This window comes from Larus michahellis, chromosome 1, assembly GCF_964199755.1.
Source record: "Larus michahellis chromosome 1, bLarMic1.1, whole genome shotgun sequence".
In the NCBI taxonomy this organism is placed as follows: domain Eukaryota; kingdom Metazoa; phylum Chordata; class Aves; order Charadriiformes; family Laridae; genus Larus; species Larus michahellis.
In genome coordinates, this window is record NC_133896.1 from 143,350,936 (window position 1) to 143,369,200 (window position 18,265).

The window sequence follows — 18,265 nt, forward strand, 5'->3', positions numbered from 1 at the left end:
TGCAGTATTCTGCATTGGTGCAGCCTCACCTTGAGTACTGTGTGCAGTTTTGGGCCCCACAATTTAAGAATGATTTGAAGGTCCTTGAATGCATCCAGAGGAGGGCAACAAAGCTGGTGAAAGGGCTGGAAGGAATGTCCTACGAAAAATGGCTAGGGACTTTGGGCTTGTCTAGTTTGGAGAGAAGGAGGCTGAGGGGTGACTTCATTGCTCTCTACAGCTTCCTGAGGAGGGGAAGTGGAGAGGGAGGTGCTAAGCTCTTCTGCCTGGGATCCAGTGACAGGATGGGAGGGAATGGTTCAAAGCTGCGCCAGGGGAGGATTAAACTGGACATTAGGAAGCATTTCTTTACTGAGAGCGCGGCCAACACTGGAACAGGCTTCCTAGAGACGTAGTCGATGCTGCAAGCTTGTTAGCGTTTAAGATGCATTTGGACAATGCTCTTAATAGCATGCTTTAACTTTTGGTCATCCCTGAATTGTTCGGGTAGTTGGACTAGATAATCATTGTAGGCTCCTTCCAACTGAAATAGTCCATGCTATTCTACGCTACAGTACGCTATGCTATGCTGTTCTACATGCCTGAGGGACAGAATGCCATCCCGAGTGACCTGGACCGGCTCAAGAAGTGGTCCTGTGTGAACCTCACGAGGTTCAACAAATATTTAGGAGTACTGGTGGATGAAAAACTGGACATGAGCTGACAGTATGTGCTTGCAGCCCAGAAGACCAACTGTATCCTAGGCTGCATCAAAAGAAGCGTGGCCAGCAGGTCGAGGGAGGTGATTCTGCCCGTCTGCTCTGCTCTGGTGAGACCCCACCTGGAGTACTGTGTCCAGTTCTTGAGTCCTCAGCACAGGAAGGACATGGACCTGTTGGAATGGGTCCAGAGGAGGGCCACAAAGATGATCAGAGGACTGGAGCACCTTTCCGATGAGGACAGGCTGAGAGAGTTGGGGTGGTTCAGCCTGGAGAAGAGAAGGCTCCAGGGAGACCTTATTGCAGCCTTTCAGTACTTAAAGGGGGCTTATAAGAAAAATGGGGACAAACTTTTTAGCAGGGTCTGTTGCGATAGGACAAGAAGTAATGGTTTTAAACTAAAAGAGGATAGGTTCAGACTAGATATGAGGAAGACATCTTTTACAATGAGGGTGGTGAGACACTGGAACAGGTTACGGAGAGATGTGGTAGATGCCCCATCCCTGGAAGCATTCAGGGTCAGGCTGGATGAGGCTCTGAGCAACCTGATCTAGTTGGAGATCTCCCTGCTCATTGCAGGGGGGGTTGGACTAGATGACCTTTAAAGGTCTTTCCCAGACCAAACTATTCTATGATTCTATTGTAAAAGGAGATGGGGACAGAGACAGGGCAGGACATGAGGCCTCAGCCTTGGGTGCCAGGTCGAGCCAGGAGAGAGGGAGAGAGAGAGAAGCTACAGGGTACACCCAGGAGATGAGCTGCCTACAGCATAGGTGACATGTCCATCCAGGAGGCAGGCCCAGAGGCAGGCACAGCTACAGCGTAGCTCATGGAAGGCCCCAGCCAGGCTGAAATGAGACTTCTGGGCCCATGGGTAGGAGGTGAGGGTGGAGACTCCAGGTGAGGCAGGTCAGGGCTGTTAAGGCCTACTCATGCCTTCAGGGCCCTTACACCTGCATACTCAACATTGAAACACGTGACAAAGGTAAAAATGTCAGCTAACTTCTCTGGAGGAGTCAAAACTATAAACTGAAAGTTAAGGAGTTTTGAAAAACAACAGTGAATAACACTGAAAATATTATAATACTGTATATATTATGCCATGACCCATTTTGAATGTTGCATAGTGTTGCTATTCTTCCATCTTAAAAAGCTATAGTGGAAGTAGGAAAATTACAGAGAATAGTAACAAGAAAAACCAAAAGTTTGGAACAAGCCATTAGCTGCTTATCTAGTTCTTACACTTTTGCTTCAGGAACCATTTTTTGTTACTCTTGAATGTGTGACATTGTGCTATCTGGAATTTGGTTCCGTTCTCTGTGACTGCTATAAAATAGTTAAGTTGTGTGATAAAAGCTTGTCTGCAGACCCATGAAAGAGCTCAGAGAGGCAATGGCAGGTGGGGGATCCCAAATCACACCTTGCCTGGCTGCTCCCAGGCCCACCACAGGAGCCATCAGCCCATCAGAGGCCCATCTCCACAAGCCCAGGGGAGCACAGGGTCCGGAAGGCATATGGGAGCCCAGATAAATGAGTCAGAGGGAGAGACGGCCTGTCCCAGGAGAGCCTCAGCTCCACTGTCCCGCATGAGACCCATCAAGGTGAACCAATGCCAGAGCACTTTTTGGATTGAGGCGAGATGCTGCCAGGGGTATGGGATACATTATGGGGTGCAAGGAAAGAGCATTGTGGGATTGCACAGGACTTATTATGGAGAAATGGAGGGATAAGGGGATAAAAAGGGCTAGATGTGTGTAAATAGCTGATATGCTTGTCTGGCCATGCCCTGCTCCTGACCAGTGCAGTCTGTCCTATCTTATTAAATTCCTTTTCTAAGTCTTTTCCTGCCTAAGGGGCATCTGCTCTGTGTGTGTGTGTATGTGTGTGAGGGGGGCTGAGTGCCAGCAACTGGAGTCAGACCCCAGGGTAGAGGCCTGTGTGTCCATGGTGCCAGTGACTGGAGCAAGCAGGGGTCTGGGTGCTGGCCGCTGGGCTGGGACCGTGGGCTGAAGGACAGAGGCAGAGAGGAACTGGAGCAACTGAAACCAAGTGCCAGCCCCTGGTGTGAGACTATGGGTCACAGGGACCTGGCCCATGTATCTGTGGAGCCAGCGGCTGGTGCAAGTGCAGGCGAGTGTGTGAACACTAGTGAAGAGGCAGCTGAACGAGCCTGTGGGTGGGTGAGGTGGCCTGTGAGCTGGGTGTGACTGTGTGTCTCCAGGGGCTTGGCTACTGCAAGAACCTGGGGAGTCCTGACCAGCTCTGTGTGTGTCACAGTGTGTCTTCAGGGGCAAGACCACAGGGAGGTTGGCTACTGGGGACTGTAGTAACCCCCCAACCACAAGGGGGTTGACTACTGGAGTCCCAGTCTGCTCTGTCAGTGTGTGTGATAGGCTGTATCAGCAGCTGGAGTGGGGCTGTGTTCTTGGGAGCTTGTATGTCCAGGTGCCAGCAAGTGGGGAGACTGGGATCCAGAGGCAGCTACTGGGCAGACTTGAATTTTCTGCAGTATATGACAGTGTTTTGTATTAGCTGGAACTTCCTAGTAGTGGTTGGGGTTGTCACATAGTTTAATATAGCTTAGAGGTGATGAAAGCAGAACTAACCAAGGTCTGCTCATTTTCTGTCAGGTTGAGATGAGGTTTCCCAATCAAATGATTATAATGGAAACTGCAACTGTACATGCAAATACTGTTCCTATATATCTAAGTGCCAGAAATGGTCCTGCTCAATAACATTCAGCCTAAGATTTTTTGATGCTTGCTTTATTGAATTTCATTTCTTATTAAAGCCATTATTAGGCAACAGAAACTCCTTACTAAGGAATTAATTTTTCCTTAAGACATAATTTACAACGAAATAAGAAACTTTATAAAAAGAACAATTGTTTGTCCATCCTACCTTCCCTGATTGGAAGCCAAGGAACCAGAATACTTCTGGGATTCTGTTGTATTATACGAGTGGTTTCATTTCATACTGATCCTTCTCTATCCATGGCTTCTCCAGTGGATGGTCTTCAAACTTGCCATATATTGGACGAGCAAGTGGAAGTGAAGGCACTAAAAATATATTTGCATAAATTATCCTTGAAGGAGCAGTCTTATTTCCCAGAGGTGGACCTTGTAATTGGGCTTTATGACATTGCTTATTCACTGTCTCTGAGTCCATATAGCTCCTGTTCATTTCTACAGAGTCGTTCAGTTTTGTTGTCCAGGTTTCAGTCTTCAGCCTGTTGCTAAGAGTCATTTCAAAGTGTGTAAGGGCTTAAATTTGCTCTAGTGAAAGACTTTTGGGGCAAGCTGTTGTATAAAGCCACTTTTCATTTTTCTGCCATATTTTCAAGGAGAAATGTGTGACAGTTAGTGATGTGCAAAAGGATAACTACATACCAGAGCCCAGGAGAGGTGGGACTGTGGTTCCCCTGTCTATGCATCTGCTACAAGCTTGTGTTTAATCTCAAGAGAAAGGCTTTGAGAAATATTTTTTTTGTTGTTGTTTTTTTGCATTTCCTGTCTGCTGCGTTTGGTATCTCTCTCCACTAAGTATACAGGCTTTTCTGAAATTCATTCCTAGGTGCATGCTTTGGTATATAACTAGGAACTGGAAAGACTAGCTTGAATTTGTGCATTCCATTCTGCATCTTATTTCCACACTTTGGAGTTGGGCCTGGGGACACACAGCACTGCCATAGATAAGTCCCTATATTAATTTGTGTCTTAGTGAGCACACATTCAGGAAACGTATGTCAGGCACACTGTAAATTCTATTTTACTATTACATATAATTTCATGCTGTTGAGATTTTTGAAAGGTTAAGGAAAATGTTGGGAACCTGTCTCTTCAAATTCATCATGGCAGCAACTATTGATTTGTCTACTCAAACGCTCTGTTTCACGTCAGTGGGTACTGTTATTTGAAGGGCTTATTTCTGTGTTTTTTTGTCATTTTGAAAGAATCAGTGAGGTCGTCAGGAGAGGCCACTTCTGAGAGATAGTGGTTTCATTCACAAGTGAATTGAAGACTGGGCAGGGGAGAAAAGACTTTGAAAACTGATAATAGGTATACAGGTATTGTCATAGCAGATTAAATGGCTTATTCATTTTTCACAGCTGATATCTGGCATTTCAAAAGAAGGGTTGTATCTCCTAACATAATTATGGACAGAGATGCAAATGAAGGAAATTCTTTTTTTCTTTGGTTTTTTTTTTTTTTTTTGCTATTCTTCCAATGAGAGGCCAGTTTTTACTTGCTTTTGAAGGTTATTAATTTTTTTCCCTGGGGCACACTGTAGATAGATGAAGATTGATTCTTCATTGCCTCTCTACGTGCATTTTTTTCTTGCAAGAGATACTGCACAACTTGTCTTTTTTCAAGGCATAAGAGGGCACAGAACACAGATGTTTCTATCTTAACTGTTTAGGCCCAAGGACATTTGTGGCTTACCAGAGGAAAGTAAGTGTACACATATACTTGCTGAAATGAAGCCTGGTAAGACTGATTAGAGATGCCAGTTTATCAGTTTCATTGAAAATACTTGTGGCTTGTATTTTTATGAAAAATTTGAATGATAAATCTTGTAATAATTGACATTTTTTTCCTTTTTTTTTTTTTTTTCCTCCTGTCTTTGCTTTTGTAAACTCTTGACTTAGACACATCAAACAGTCCTGGTCTTTAAAGGCCTGATTCTATTTATCTACAGTTTCCTTTCTGGGAGAGTGTGAAAGTGTGTGGGGCTCAGTTGGTGGCCTGAGTTCCTGTTGTCTCCATCTACTATGTGATGTTGGAGACTGTTTTAGTCTTGTTTGCCTGACATCTTTCATGTGACGTGTCAGTGCTGGACAGACAGAATATTTGGAGTTTGCCCCATATGGCATGGTTTCTTCTCTTCAGTGTACAGAGTAAGATACTTTAAGGTTGCCCTAAAGGTACACTGGTGGAAGGCTTATAGATGGGCAGAAACAGTGGTAGTTAACTCTTCCTTGAAGCCATTTCTACACAGCAGAGTTAAGGCACTACTAAAGACAAAGTCAAAACTCTCATTTTTTGTCAGATCAGGACAAAAAGTGACTCTCATGTCAGATCAGGATTGCGTCTGAAGAAAAACAGGCGTGAGGGAACTGAGGATGCAATCTGGGAACATGTAAAATGCTACAGATATAACACAATTTTCTCATGGTTTGAAATTACACTTTCATCCAGGTACACTAGATTCAAAGCAGAAAAAAAGTCACGGCTGAATGTTTGTGTAATTTAGATTAACCATTTGCTAAGATGCAGAGTGGAGGAGGAGAGTGTTCATTTAGCATTCCTGCTTTGTCTGTTACCCTGTTGTTCAAAGGAAGCCTGTAAAATTTGCTCTTTTACCTTGTACAATGAAAATTCATTCACATCATGTTAGTTCATATGAAGTTGAAGTTGCTAAACAATACTGTTATGTTTTGCTAAGCATACTTTTTAATTCAAGTGGTAATAGTTTTCAGTAGAAAAAATAAAAACATTTGTAGACATTAAAATTATGAAGTAGGAGAGCCACACATCTGGACATTTATGGCGTTATTGTCTCAAGTAACAGATATAATTTAAAAGCTGGACTGCTTTTTGTAGTTCAGTGGAAAGCAGTAGCATAACTGAAACAAAGCGGAGAGCTGCTTCTAATCTGTTATTGCAATCAGCTACCTCTGTCACATTTTATATGAAGAAGAAAAGGGGGATAAATTGAAAGTAGCACATAAAATATTGTTTTAACATTACTGCTGGCTAGATCTGTAAATGGAAATAATAAATCCTCATGCAGCATTAAGGGTAATACTAAAGTATCCCCACTAGCATATGTTATTTACGGCTGTTCTAAGGTTTTATTTCTTCTATTTATGCATCTCTCTTTTTGAAGGGGTTGGACCTGACACAGTGCTCATAGATATCTATTCTTACACTAGCAAATCTTAGTTTTGGCTAAATTCTTCAGTAACAGCAGATAAAAATGGTATTATAAACTCAAATAATGATTGCTTTGTAAACTGTTGGGAAGATAAGACAAAATAAACGTTCATAAAATATTGAAATTAAATTGTATGAACTAAAATTTTTAAATTGTTCCTAAATAAGCTTGCAAGTGGAAAGGAGTGGATGTCTTTACATTTATCATCCCCAGAGTTCCTTAGGTAATGCAGGAATAGAAATTTTTATCATTACAGCTCATATGAAAAACAAGGCTTATAAAAAAGTTTCTGAAATTCAGATTAAAAGTTGAGGTGAAAGCATAAGTATAATTTGCATTAGTTTGGATCTTAAGGTACAAGATTAATATGGAAGTTCAATGCTTTAGTTTCATTTCCTGAACTTCTCACTGTGATTGAGCTTATTTTGTCAAAATAAGCTTCATGCTTAAAATGAAGAAGGCAGTGATTTTTCTGGTGTGGCTGAAACACGCAAGTTTGTTGCCTAATTACCCTATCCTGCATCTTTTTGTCTTTCCTGCTAACAGAAGCTTAAAAATTTGGAAGGTGATTCTGAATTGTCCTTGGAAGTGACTCGGTATTGGTATTTTTGCAGAATTGTTTTAGTAAGCTGTGCTCATCTCTTTAAGTACAGAAGGGATGTGCACTCAAATGACTGATCCAACCAAAAATTTGTTTCTCCTACTGATGTAGGAGTAGGTCTGTGTTTTTTTTCAATTCGGTTGGTCCATCAGTGCATGGAAGAGTGTGCTTAGCTGTTGATATTGTTAGAATAACTTATGTTTAGGTTAAGAGCAGATTTATGTCCATTCCTGCATGAAGGCTTTAGTTTCCACAAACAGTCTGATGGGAACATGTGCATCAAAATCCATATTGTTTCTGTCCTTTTCTTGCTGTACTTTCTGCTCCTTTTGGTGTACAATATCTTGAAAAAAAGGGATTCTGGTTCTTTATTCTATTTTTTTGTGTGTTGGGGCCAAGCTCTTGTGACAGCTGGGAAGATTTTTGGAACAATTTCAGGAGAGCAGACTTCGGCTTCTTCAAAGATCTGCTTGGAAGAGTCCTGTGGGATAAGGCCTTGGGGGGAATGGGGGCCCAAGAAAACTGGTTAATATTCAAGGATCACCTCCTCCAAGCTCAAGAGCAGATCATCCCAACAAATTGGAACTAAGGCAAAAATGCCAGGAGGCCTGCGTGGATGAACAAGGAGCTCCTAGCAATACTCAAACACAAAAAGGAAATATACAGAGGGTGGAAGCAAGGACTGGTAAACTGTAAGGAATACAGAAACATTGTCTGAGCATCCAGGGATGAATTTAGGAAAGCTAAAGCCCAAATAGAATTGAATCTGTCCAAGGACATCAAGGATAACAAGAAGGTCTTCTATAAGTACATGGGAGACAAAAGGAAGACTGGGGAAACCCATTGCGCAAAGAGATGGAGGACCTGATTGCATTGGACATGGAAAAGGCTGAAGTACTGAATGCCTTCTTTGCCTCAGACTTTACTAGCAAGAGCAGCCTTCAGGAATGCCAGGTCCCAGAGACCAGGGGGAAAGGCTGGAGCAAGGAAGATGTAGCTTTGTTGGAAGAGAATCAAGTCAGGGAATATCTAAGCAAACTGGACATGACTAAGTCAATGGGCCCTGATGGGTCAGCCCCACCTCAATCCCTGGGGAAGAGATGGAGCAGCTAATCCATAAAACCATTTCCAGGTAAATTAAGGACAAGAAAATCATCAGGAGTAGTCAGTATGGCTTCATCAAGGCAGAGACTTGCTTGACCAATTTGAGTACAGTAAGGCCTTTGATGCAGTCTCCTGTAAGATCCTTACAGACGAGCTGTTGATGTACAGACTGGATGAGCAGACAGTGAAGTGGATTGAAAACTAAATGAATAGTCAGGCTCAGAGGGTGGTGATCAGCGGCGCAAAGTCTAGTTGGTAGTCAGTGACTAGCAGTGTGCCCCAGAGGTCAATGCTGGCTCTGGTCCTGTTTAACATAGAATCATAGAATCATAGGGTTGGAAGGGACCTCTGGAGATCATCTAGTCCAACCCCCCTGCCAGAGCAGGGTCACCTAGAGCAGGTTACACAGGAACATGTCCAGGCGGGTTTTGAATGTCTCCAGAGTTGGAGACTCCACCACCTCTCTGGGCAGCCTGTTCCAGTGCTCTGTCACCCTCAGGGTAAAGAAGTTCCTCCTCATGTTTAGGTGGAACTTCCTATGTTCAAGTTTGTGCCCATTGCCTCTTGTCCTGTCCCCGGGCACCACTGAAAAGAGCCTGGCCCCATCCTCCTGACACCCACCCTTTAAGTATTTATAAGCGTTGATAAGGTCACCTCTCAGCCGTCTTTTTTCCAGACTGAAGAGACCCAAATCCCTCAGCCTTTCCTCATAAGAGAGGTGTTCCAGTCCCCCAATCATCTTTGTAGCCCTCTGCTGCACCCTTTCCAGCAGTTCCCTGTCCCTCTTGAACCGGGGAGCCCAGAACTGGACACAGTACTCCAGGTGCGGCCTCACCAAGGCAGAGTAGAGGGGGAGGATGACCTCCCTCGACCTGCTGGCCACGCTCTTCTTGATGCATCCCAGGATGCCATTGGCCTTCTTGGCCACAAGGGCACATTGCTGACTCATGGTCATCCCGTTGTCCACCAGGACTCCCAGGTCTCTTTCCACAGAGCTGCTCTCCAGCAGGTCAGCACCCAACCTGTACTGGTGCATGGGGTTGTTCCTTCCCAGGTGCAGCACCCTACACTTGCCCTTGTTGAACTTCATAAGGTTTCTCTCTGCCCAGATCTCCAACCTGTCCAGGTCTCTCTGTATGGCGGCACAGCCTTCCGGTGTGTCAGCCACCCCACCCAGCTTGGTGTCATCAGCAAACTTGCTGAGGGCGCACTCTATCCCCTCATCCAGGTCATTGATGAATATGTTGAAGAGGACTGGGCCCAGTACTGACCCCTGGGGAACACCACTCGTCACTGGTCTCCAACTAGACTCTGTGCCCCTAATCACAACCCTCTGAGCTCTATCTTTCAACCAGTTTTCTATCCACCCCACTGTCCATTCATCTAACCCACACTTCCTAAGCTTCCCTATGAGGATGCTGTGGGAGACCGTGTCAAACGCCTTGCTTAAGTCAAGGTAGACCACATCTACCGCCCTCCCCTCATCTATCCATCTAGTCATGCCATCGTAGAAGGCTATCAGATTAGTCAGACATGATTTCCCCTTGGTGAATCCATGCTGAGTACTTCTGATAGCTTTCCTTTCCTCCACATGCCTTGAGATGACACCCAGAACGAGCTGTTCCATCATCTTTCCAGGGATGGAGGTGAGGCTGACCGGCCTGTAGTTCCCCGGCTCCTCCTTCTTGCCTTTCTTGAAGACTGGAGTGACATTGGCTTTCCTCCAGTCCCCAGGCACCTCGCCTGTTCTCCAGGACTTTTCAAAGATGATGGAGAGCGGCCCAGCAATGACTTCTGCCAGCTCCCTCAGCACTCTCGGGTGCATCCCATCAGGGCCCATGGACTTGTGAATATCTAGATGATCTAATTGGTCCCTCACTCGCTCCTCCTCAACCCAAGGGAAGTCGTCTTCTTTCCCTGTTACTTTATTCAATGCCTGGGACTCCTGAGGGCTGGGCCGAGCAGAAAAGACCGAAGCAAAGAAGGCATTCAGTAACTCTGCCTTCTCCACATCCTCCGTCACCATGACTCCTGCCTCATTCAGCAGTGGGCCTACAACTTCTCTGGTCTTCCTTTTGCTTCCAATATACTTGTAGAAGCTCTTTTTGTTGTGCTTGATGTCCCTAGCCAGGTCTAATTCCAAGGCGGCCTTGGCTTTCCTTGTTTCATCCCTGCACGCTCTGGTGGCATTCTTGTAATCCTCCCAAGGGGTCAGTCCCTTCTTCCACTTATTATAAACTTCCTTCTTCCACTTGAGCTTTTTCTGAAGCTCCCTGCTCAACCATGCAGGTCTCCTGCGTCCCTTGGCCGATTTCTTTCTCTTAGGGATGCACCGATCCTGAGCTTGGAGGAAGTGGTCTTTGAATATCAACCAGCTTTCTTGAGCCCCTTTGCCTTCCAGAGCCCTAGCCCACGGGATCTCTCCAAGCAGTTTCTTGAAGAGGTCGAAGTTAGCCCTCCTGAAATCCAAGGTTGTAATTTTACTTCTTGTTGTTGTTTTGTGGATAGTACCCATGATCCTGAACTCAATCATTTCATGATCACTACAACCTAGGGTGCCCCCAACCTTAATGTCCTCCACCAATCCCTCTGTGTTTGTCAGTACCAGGTCTAGAAGTGCTCCTCTCCTTGTTGGCTCCTGTACCACCTGTGTCAAAAAGTTGTCATCAATGCACTGGAGGAGCCTCCTGGACTGTGCATGCCTGGCTGTGTGGTCTTCCCAGCAGATATCGGGGTGATTGAAGTCCCCCATGAGAACCAGGGCCTGCGCTTGCGAGGCTACCTTCAGTTGTCTGTAGAAAGCCTCATCAGTCTCCCCATCCTGATCAGGTGGCCTGTAATAAACACCCACAACAGTGTCCCTCATATTTGCCTGTCCCTTAATCCTCACCCATAAGCTCTCAACCCGCTCTTCATCCGCCCCTAGTGAGAGCTCGATGCATTCCAAATGCTCTCTCACATAGAGTGCAATTCCACCACCACGCCTTGCTGGTCTGTCTTTCCTGAAAAGGACATAGCCATCCATGACAGCATTCCAGTCATGCGAGTTGTCCCACCACGTCTCAGTAATTGCAATGAGATCATGGCCCCGCAACCGCACACAGACCTCCAGCTCTTCCTGCTTATTCCCCATGCTGCGTGCATTGGTGTATAAGCATTTCAGAGAGGGAGTTGTGTGTGTAGATTTGACCCTTGAGATGTGGTGTGCCTTCTGGCTTTCAGAAATACTGGCACACTGGCCCACGAGCGCTGAGCAACTACACCCTGGCACCTCACCAGCAAGCCCAGTACCATCCCCACCCCCCTTCAGATCTAGTTTAAAGCCCTCTCAATGAGCCCCGATAACTCTTGTCCTAGAACCCTTTTTCCCCTGGAGGTCAAGGTATTCCTGCCTGTTACCAGCAGGCCAGGCGTTTTGTAGATCAGGCCATGATCAAAGAACCCAAAGTCCTGCCGGCAGCACCAAGCTCGAAGCCAGGCATTGATCTGCTGGGTCCTTCTATTTAGCCCCTCATCATTCCCCGCAACTGGGGGAATAGACAAGAACACAACTTGCGCTCCCGATCCCTTGACCAGCCGTCCCAGGGTCTTGAAATCTTTCTTCATTGCCCTTGGACTTATTTTTGTTACCTCAAAAAGAGGTAACATCTTCATTAATGACCTGGTTGATGGGACAGAGTGTGCCCTCATCAAGTTAGCTCATGACACAAAACTCGTAGGAGTGTTCCAGAGGGTCATGCTGCCATCCAGAGGGACCTTAACAGGCTGGAGAAATGGGCTGTCAGGAACCTTATGAAGTTCAACAAGGGGATGTGCAAAGTCCTGCATCCGGGGAAGAACAACCCCATACACAAATGTATGCTGGGGGCCACACAGCTGGAAAGCAGCTTTGCAGAAAAGGTCCTAGGGATCCTTGTGTACACCAATTTGAACATGAGCCAGCAATGTGCTCTTGCAGCGAAGAAGGACAGCGGTATCCTGATTTGCATTGGGCAAAGTATTGCCAGCAGGTCGAGGGAGGTGATACTTTCCCTCTCCTTAACACTGATGCAGCTACAGCTGGAGTACTGTTCTGGGGCTCCTCAGTAAAAGAGAGACAAGGACATACTGGAGAGAGTCCTATGAAGGGCCATGAAGATGCTGAAGGAACTGGAGCATCTCTCCTATGAAGGAAGGCTGAGAGCGCTGAGACTGTTTACCCTATAGAAGAGAAGGTTGAAGGAGGATCTCATTAGCGTGTATAATACCTGAAGGGAGGGTGCAGAGAGGACAGAGCCATGCTCTTTTTAGTGGTGCCCAGTGACAGGACAAGAGGCAATGGGCACAAACTGAAACTCAGGAGGTTCCCTCTGAACACGAGGGAACACTGTTTTTACTATGAGTGTGACTAAGCATTGTCACAGGTTGCCCAGAGATGTTGTGGAGTCTCCCACCTTGGAGATATTCAAAAGCCACCTGGACCTGGTCCTGGGAAACTGGCTGTAGGTGTTCTTGCTTGAGCCAAGGGGATTGGACCAGATGACCTCCAGTGGTATCTTTCAAACTCAGTCATTCTGTGAGTATGTGATTTGAACAATCTTCAGTGTTCCATCTTCAGGATCAGAATGGTTTGGGTTGGAAGGGACCTTTAATGCATTAAGGGACCTTTAAAGATCATCTCATGCAACCTTCTGTCCTGGGCAGGGACATCGTTCACAAGATCAGGTTGCACCGTACAATCTGACTTCGAACACTTCCAATGATGGTGCATCAGCCACTTCTCTGGGCAACCTGTTCTAGTGTCTCACCTCCCTCATCATAAACAATTTCTTCCTTATGTCCAATCTATATCTACCCTCTTTCAGTTTAAAACCATTGTCCCTTGTCCAGTCACTACAGGCCTTGGTAACAAGACTTTCTCAGCCTTTCTTATAAGACTCCTTTATGTATTGAAAGGCTGCAATAAGGTGTCCCCAGAGCCTTCTCTTCTCCAGACTGAACAACCCCAACTCAGCCTTTCCTCATACGAGCGGTGCTCCATCCTTCTTATCATTTTTGTCCCTCCTCTGGGTCTACTCCAACACTTCCATGTCTTTCTTGCACTGTGGACCCCAGGGCTGGATACCGTACTCTGGGTGGGGTCTCACCAGAGTGGAGTAGAGGGAACGATCATTTCCCTTGACCTACTGGCCACATCTTGGGAGCATGTGAGAAGGCATTACTACATACATTTATGAAGACATGCATAAACATGATCTCTTCAAAGGTTTGCTAAGAGGGATCCAGCTTCAAAGTGTAGGCTTCATAGCTGTGGTAGCAAGCCCCTGTATTCAGCCTTATAAACTTTGCTGAGATCAGAACAGAGTACTGCTGTTTTGAGAAGCTGGTCTAGTTTCAATGCATGCTAATGTATCTATTTCTGCTTCTGAATTGTAGTTGTTGTACATTCAAGGAATAATTTTGGCTTTATCTGTATGATTTTATACATAAAAAGTCATGTATATAGATTATTCCATTATTTACATCTCCCTTTATTCAAACAAAAAAAAAAAAAGAAAAAAGAAAAAAGTCTAATCTTGCTCGTCCTTTGGATTCTGGCCTACCTGAATTCCTCTTCCATGGAGACTTACTTCCAGGTCTATAGTCACTGCCAAAGGTGAAGGCACTCAAAGGTGAAGCCAATCAAATTCATCTCAGCAGAAATAGCTTGCCTAATTCATATGAACGGGCGTCCTATTACTCCCTCATAGACTCACCATTGTAATCAGATTGTGAACAAGAAATTTACCAGAATCAACTTTTGTTCTGTTTCCAGAGTATGAGTTTATAAATTATGGAAAAAATACGTGTAAGTTCCTAAGTGCATGAATGTGCACTCTGTGTTGTAAAGTTTTACCCCATTTCTTGTATTCAGTCCACAGAGTCAGTCAGGTCTTCCTGATGTTGTTTCAGTCTTTCCCGATACAGAAAGTGAATCAATATTTTGTCTCATGTGTTAACCCCAGAAACACACACTTATCTTTCCTGAGCTGTGGGTTTTTTACTGGGAAATACTGTTTCTGAAGTTGACCCTTCAGAATGCCCTCTAGTAGAACAGCAGGTTGCTGTTTGTTCCTCTACCAGTTTCATATTTATCTTTCTGTTCTCATTATGGTCTCTCTTCCTTTAGCTTAAATTATTATTTTGCATGTGATACTGTATTGGTTGTTTTACTGCAGTCAAGATAAATGAGAGTTATAGTGTTTCCTCATCTGAGAATTGCACTTTATTACCAAAAACGTAAACTAAAACTGGCATGGTTGACTTTTGGTAAACTCATGTCACATTTAATTGAATTTTCCATTTACTTCAAGGACATTCATTATCTTTCCTTGATAATTCATTTTAACTTTTTGTGCAATATTGAAATGTGACTAATGGGCTTTCTGTTCATGAATCACTACCAATCCATATCAATTTCTTTAATAAAGGTGTTACCTTTTATTTGCTTCCTAGCAAGTCTAAATAGTAAGTGTTTACAAAGATGGACTAAAAGGTGACTTTAAGTCAGTTTTGCACCAGCCTTGCTTGATGAAATGCTTTCCTAACTTCTCTCTGGTCACTTTACGCTTGCCTGAGTCTTTTACTCAACACAAGGGAGTTGGAGTCAGGAATGGTATTAGTGTTGTGACACAACACCATTCTCTAAGCAGAACTGGAAGGTGAATTCTGTTTAAACCTGTTAGGGTGATCATGTCTAGTCTTAAAGATACATTAATATTCATACATTTTTTCTTTGTCTTTCAGAACAATGGGTCACTTGCTTGGTGCCAGAATCATAAACAGTGTTCAAAGGTATGTCCTTTTTTTCCCCCCTCTCATTTAAGTTGCCTTGTTGCTTCAATCTCTTGTCTGTAGATTAGGTGCTCTTCATTTTAGCCCATTTTCAGAAGCATCTGTTTATATTTTATTTGGAAACATCAACCTATAATAAAATATCAAAAATTAAAACCAAGTGATTTACTCTTTCAGGAATAATGTTTGAGGATAAGTACCCAGCTTAGTTAAACCAATATAATTCTGTGGTTATCAACAAACCTTACACTGGCTAAAATCTGGTGTATCATTTTTGTTCTTTCAGTATTTTTGGTCATAAGAGTACAACTGTCAATCACTTTAAAATCATTCTCCAATAGCACCAAGGTATGCCAACATTGAACATTTCATTCAGTTTGGGTATTTAGTTTGTAGCCTGACACTGAATTTCTTTGAAAAACTTCTTGATACAAATCCTAGTGGTTCTACTGATGCCCTGTCCTATCCCAGCACCTGAAAGCCTAGAGTGTAGGTAAGCTAATTGTCAACTGATTCTACTGTGCAAGAGTCTTTCTGTGGTGCTTGGATAGAAGCAACAATGGTTTGGGAGCTTTGGTGGGTCAAAGTGGAATTGCATGTTCTAATGCTGACTGCTCATAAACATCATGAAAGATGCATCCATTGGAAATTTACCTGAAAATAGTGAAGGTAGTATTTTTCCCTAATCTTCCTGAAAATGTATTTCTACAAGAATGTATGCTTTTTTTAAATGTCAATATTTATTTTTTATTCTGTGGAATTTGTACCCATTTAATCCCATTGCAAATGGGATTAAATCCAAGTAGCATTGTTCTTTATTGCTTTAATAATATAATGTATGTAAACGATGGTGCTAAACCTTGATTTTAAGACATGAAAACTTCTTTTCTACTCTTAAAGAGTGAGTTTGCTGCTTCACTGATCTTATTTCCTTTGAAATGAATGGGATTGGAAATGGACCAATTTGTTATTGACTGTTGCATCAGAGGAAAATAAAACAAAGTTGATGGCTTTTGTCATCATGAGAGTATAACAACATCAGTATATGAGGAATGTGCAACAATTCCTATTAGTTGTGCCACGCTGCTAAGGATTGCACTTTTGCAATTAAATCTCATCATTCTTAAAAAATCTTGAAATCAGTGAGAGAATGCTACAAATTAATATTATTTTTTAATAAAAAATGCAACAACTGTTTAAATTACTTAACATATACTTTACAGTCATGTTACCTCATGTTTTCATTCTTTTTTAGGAAGGTAATACATTTTCCTTAAGAAAGCAACGTTACCATATTTAGAAAAATAAATAAATATAAACTTGGCCAAATTGTTAGCATAACCAAACTTAAGCAGAATGTTCTCTTGTTTCAGGCAAGCTTTGGTTTTCTGTGTTTTGCAATGCAACGTCAAACAATTGCGTTACCTAACTGAAACTTTCAAAGCAATGCAGGGGATTGAGTTAACCTTTTAAATATACAAATTCCTTTTGCTGCTTCTCAGCATCTCAGTGGAGGAGTTTTATATGAGCTAAATATCTCAGATGATATTTTTCTAAAGGATTCTCCCAGTGTCCACCTTTATTTTGTGGCTGTGGTGTTTAGTAACACAGCTCTTTGAGGTGATTTGTGGTAAGACACAGATGACAGCAAACATCCAGCTAGTTTGTTAGTAGGGGGACGTTGAAACACAGAAGCACCTTTTGTTTGCACAAGTATTTTCATCTGATACACAGTGGAGAAATTCTATTTGGAAGTTGCATCAATGTCTAAGACAGCTGATACAGCAATAAAATACGATGTAGTTAATTCAGTGACTTTTCTATTATTTACGTAGAATCATAGAATACCAGGTTGGAAGGGACCTCAAGGATCATCTGGTCCAACCTCTCTTGGAAAAAGCACAGTCTAGACACATGGCCCAGCACCCTGTCCAGATGAATCTTAGAAGGGTCCAATGATGGGAAATCTGCTGCTTCCCTCGGGAGATTATTCCAATGGCTGATTGCTCTCGTTATGAAAAATTTTCCTCTTGAGTCCCATTGGAATCTCCTCAGAATTAACTTGCACCCATCACACCTTGTCTTTTCCATGTCACTCCTTGTAAAAAGGGAGTCTCCATCTTCTTTGTAGCCACCCTTTAAATACTGGAACATGGTGCTAAGGTCTCCCCTAAGCCTTCTTTTCTCAAGGCAGAACAAGCCCAGTTCTCTCAGCCTTTCCTCATATGACAGGCTTCCCAGTCCTTTGATCACCTTGGTGGCCCTTCTCTGGACCCTCTCCAGCCTGTCCACATCTTTTGTGTATAGCGGGGACCAAAACTGAACGCAGCATTCCAGGTGTGGCCTGACAAGCATTGAATGGAGTTGGATAATGACTTCTTTGTCTCTGCTGGTGATGCCCTTGTTGATGCAACCCAGCGTCCTGTTGGCTTGCTTTGCCACAGCACACTGTTGGCTCATATTGAGCTTGTTGTCTACCAGGACCCTCAGGTCCCTTTCCACAGAGCTGCTCCCCAGCTGGGTAGATCCCAGCCTGTGCTGCACGCCTGGATTACGTTTTCCCAGGGGCAAGACCTTACACTTGTCCTTGTTGGACTTCATAAGGTTCTTGTAAGCCCACTCTTCCAGCGTATCCAGCTCTTCCTGCAGGATGGGTCTCCCTTCCAAAGTGTCCACTTCCCCACTCAATTTGGTGTCATCTGCAAACTTTGTCACGGTACGCTTGATCCCATCATCCCGATCACTTATGAAGATACTAAACAGTGTTGGGCCCAGGATCGGTCCCTGGGGAGGCCCCACTTGTGACAGGTTGCCAGTTTGAAAGGGAGCTATTTACCACACCCTCTGGGTGGGGCCTGTCAACCAGTTCCCCACCCACCGCACAGAGCACTTGTCTAGACCGTAACGCATCAGTTTCTCTAGGAGGAAGCTGTGGGGAACCCTGTTGAAAGCCTTGGAGAAATTCAGGTAGACAATGTCCAACCGCTTGCCCCACATCAACAGAGCAGGTCCTCCTTTAGGCCCTTCTTGTAGGTGGTGGTAACATTAGTCTCCTCCAGTGTTCTGGGATGTCTCCCAATCTCCATGACTTCCCAAAGATTATGGAGAGCTG

General features: G+C 44.0%; 1 protein-coding gene across 1 annotated transcript in view; it reads left to right on the plus strand.

Moving 5' to 3' along the window:
• The window catches only part of ANOS1 (anosmin 1), a 148,091-nt gene that overhangs the window by 19,405 nt on the left and 110,421 nt on the right, over positions 1-18,265 (plus strand). Inside the window, exon 2 of the mRNA XM_074606896.1 lies at positions 15,106-15,153. Coding sequence (XP_074462997.1) covers positions 15,106-15,153 — 48 coding nt within the window. The remainder of the gene's footprint in view (positions 1-15,105; positions 15,154-18,265) is intronic.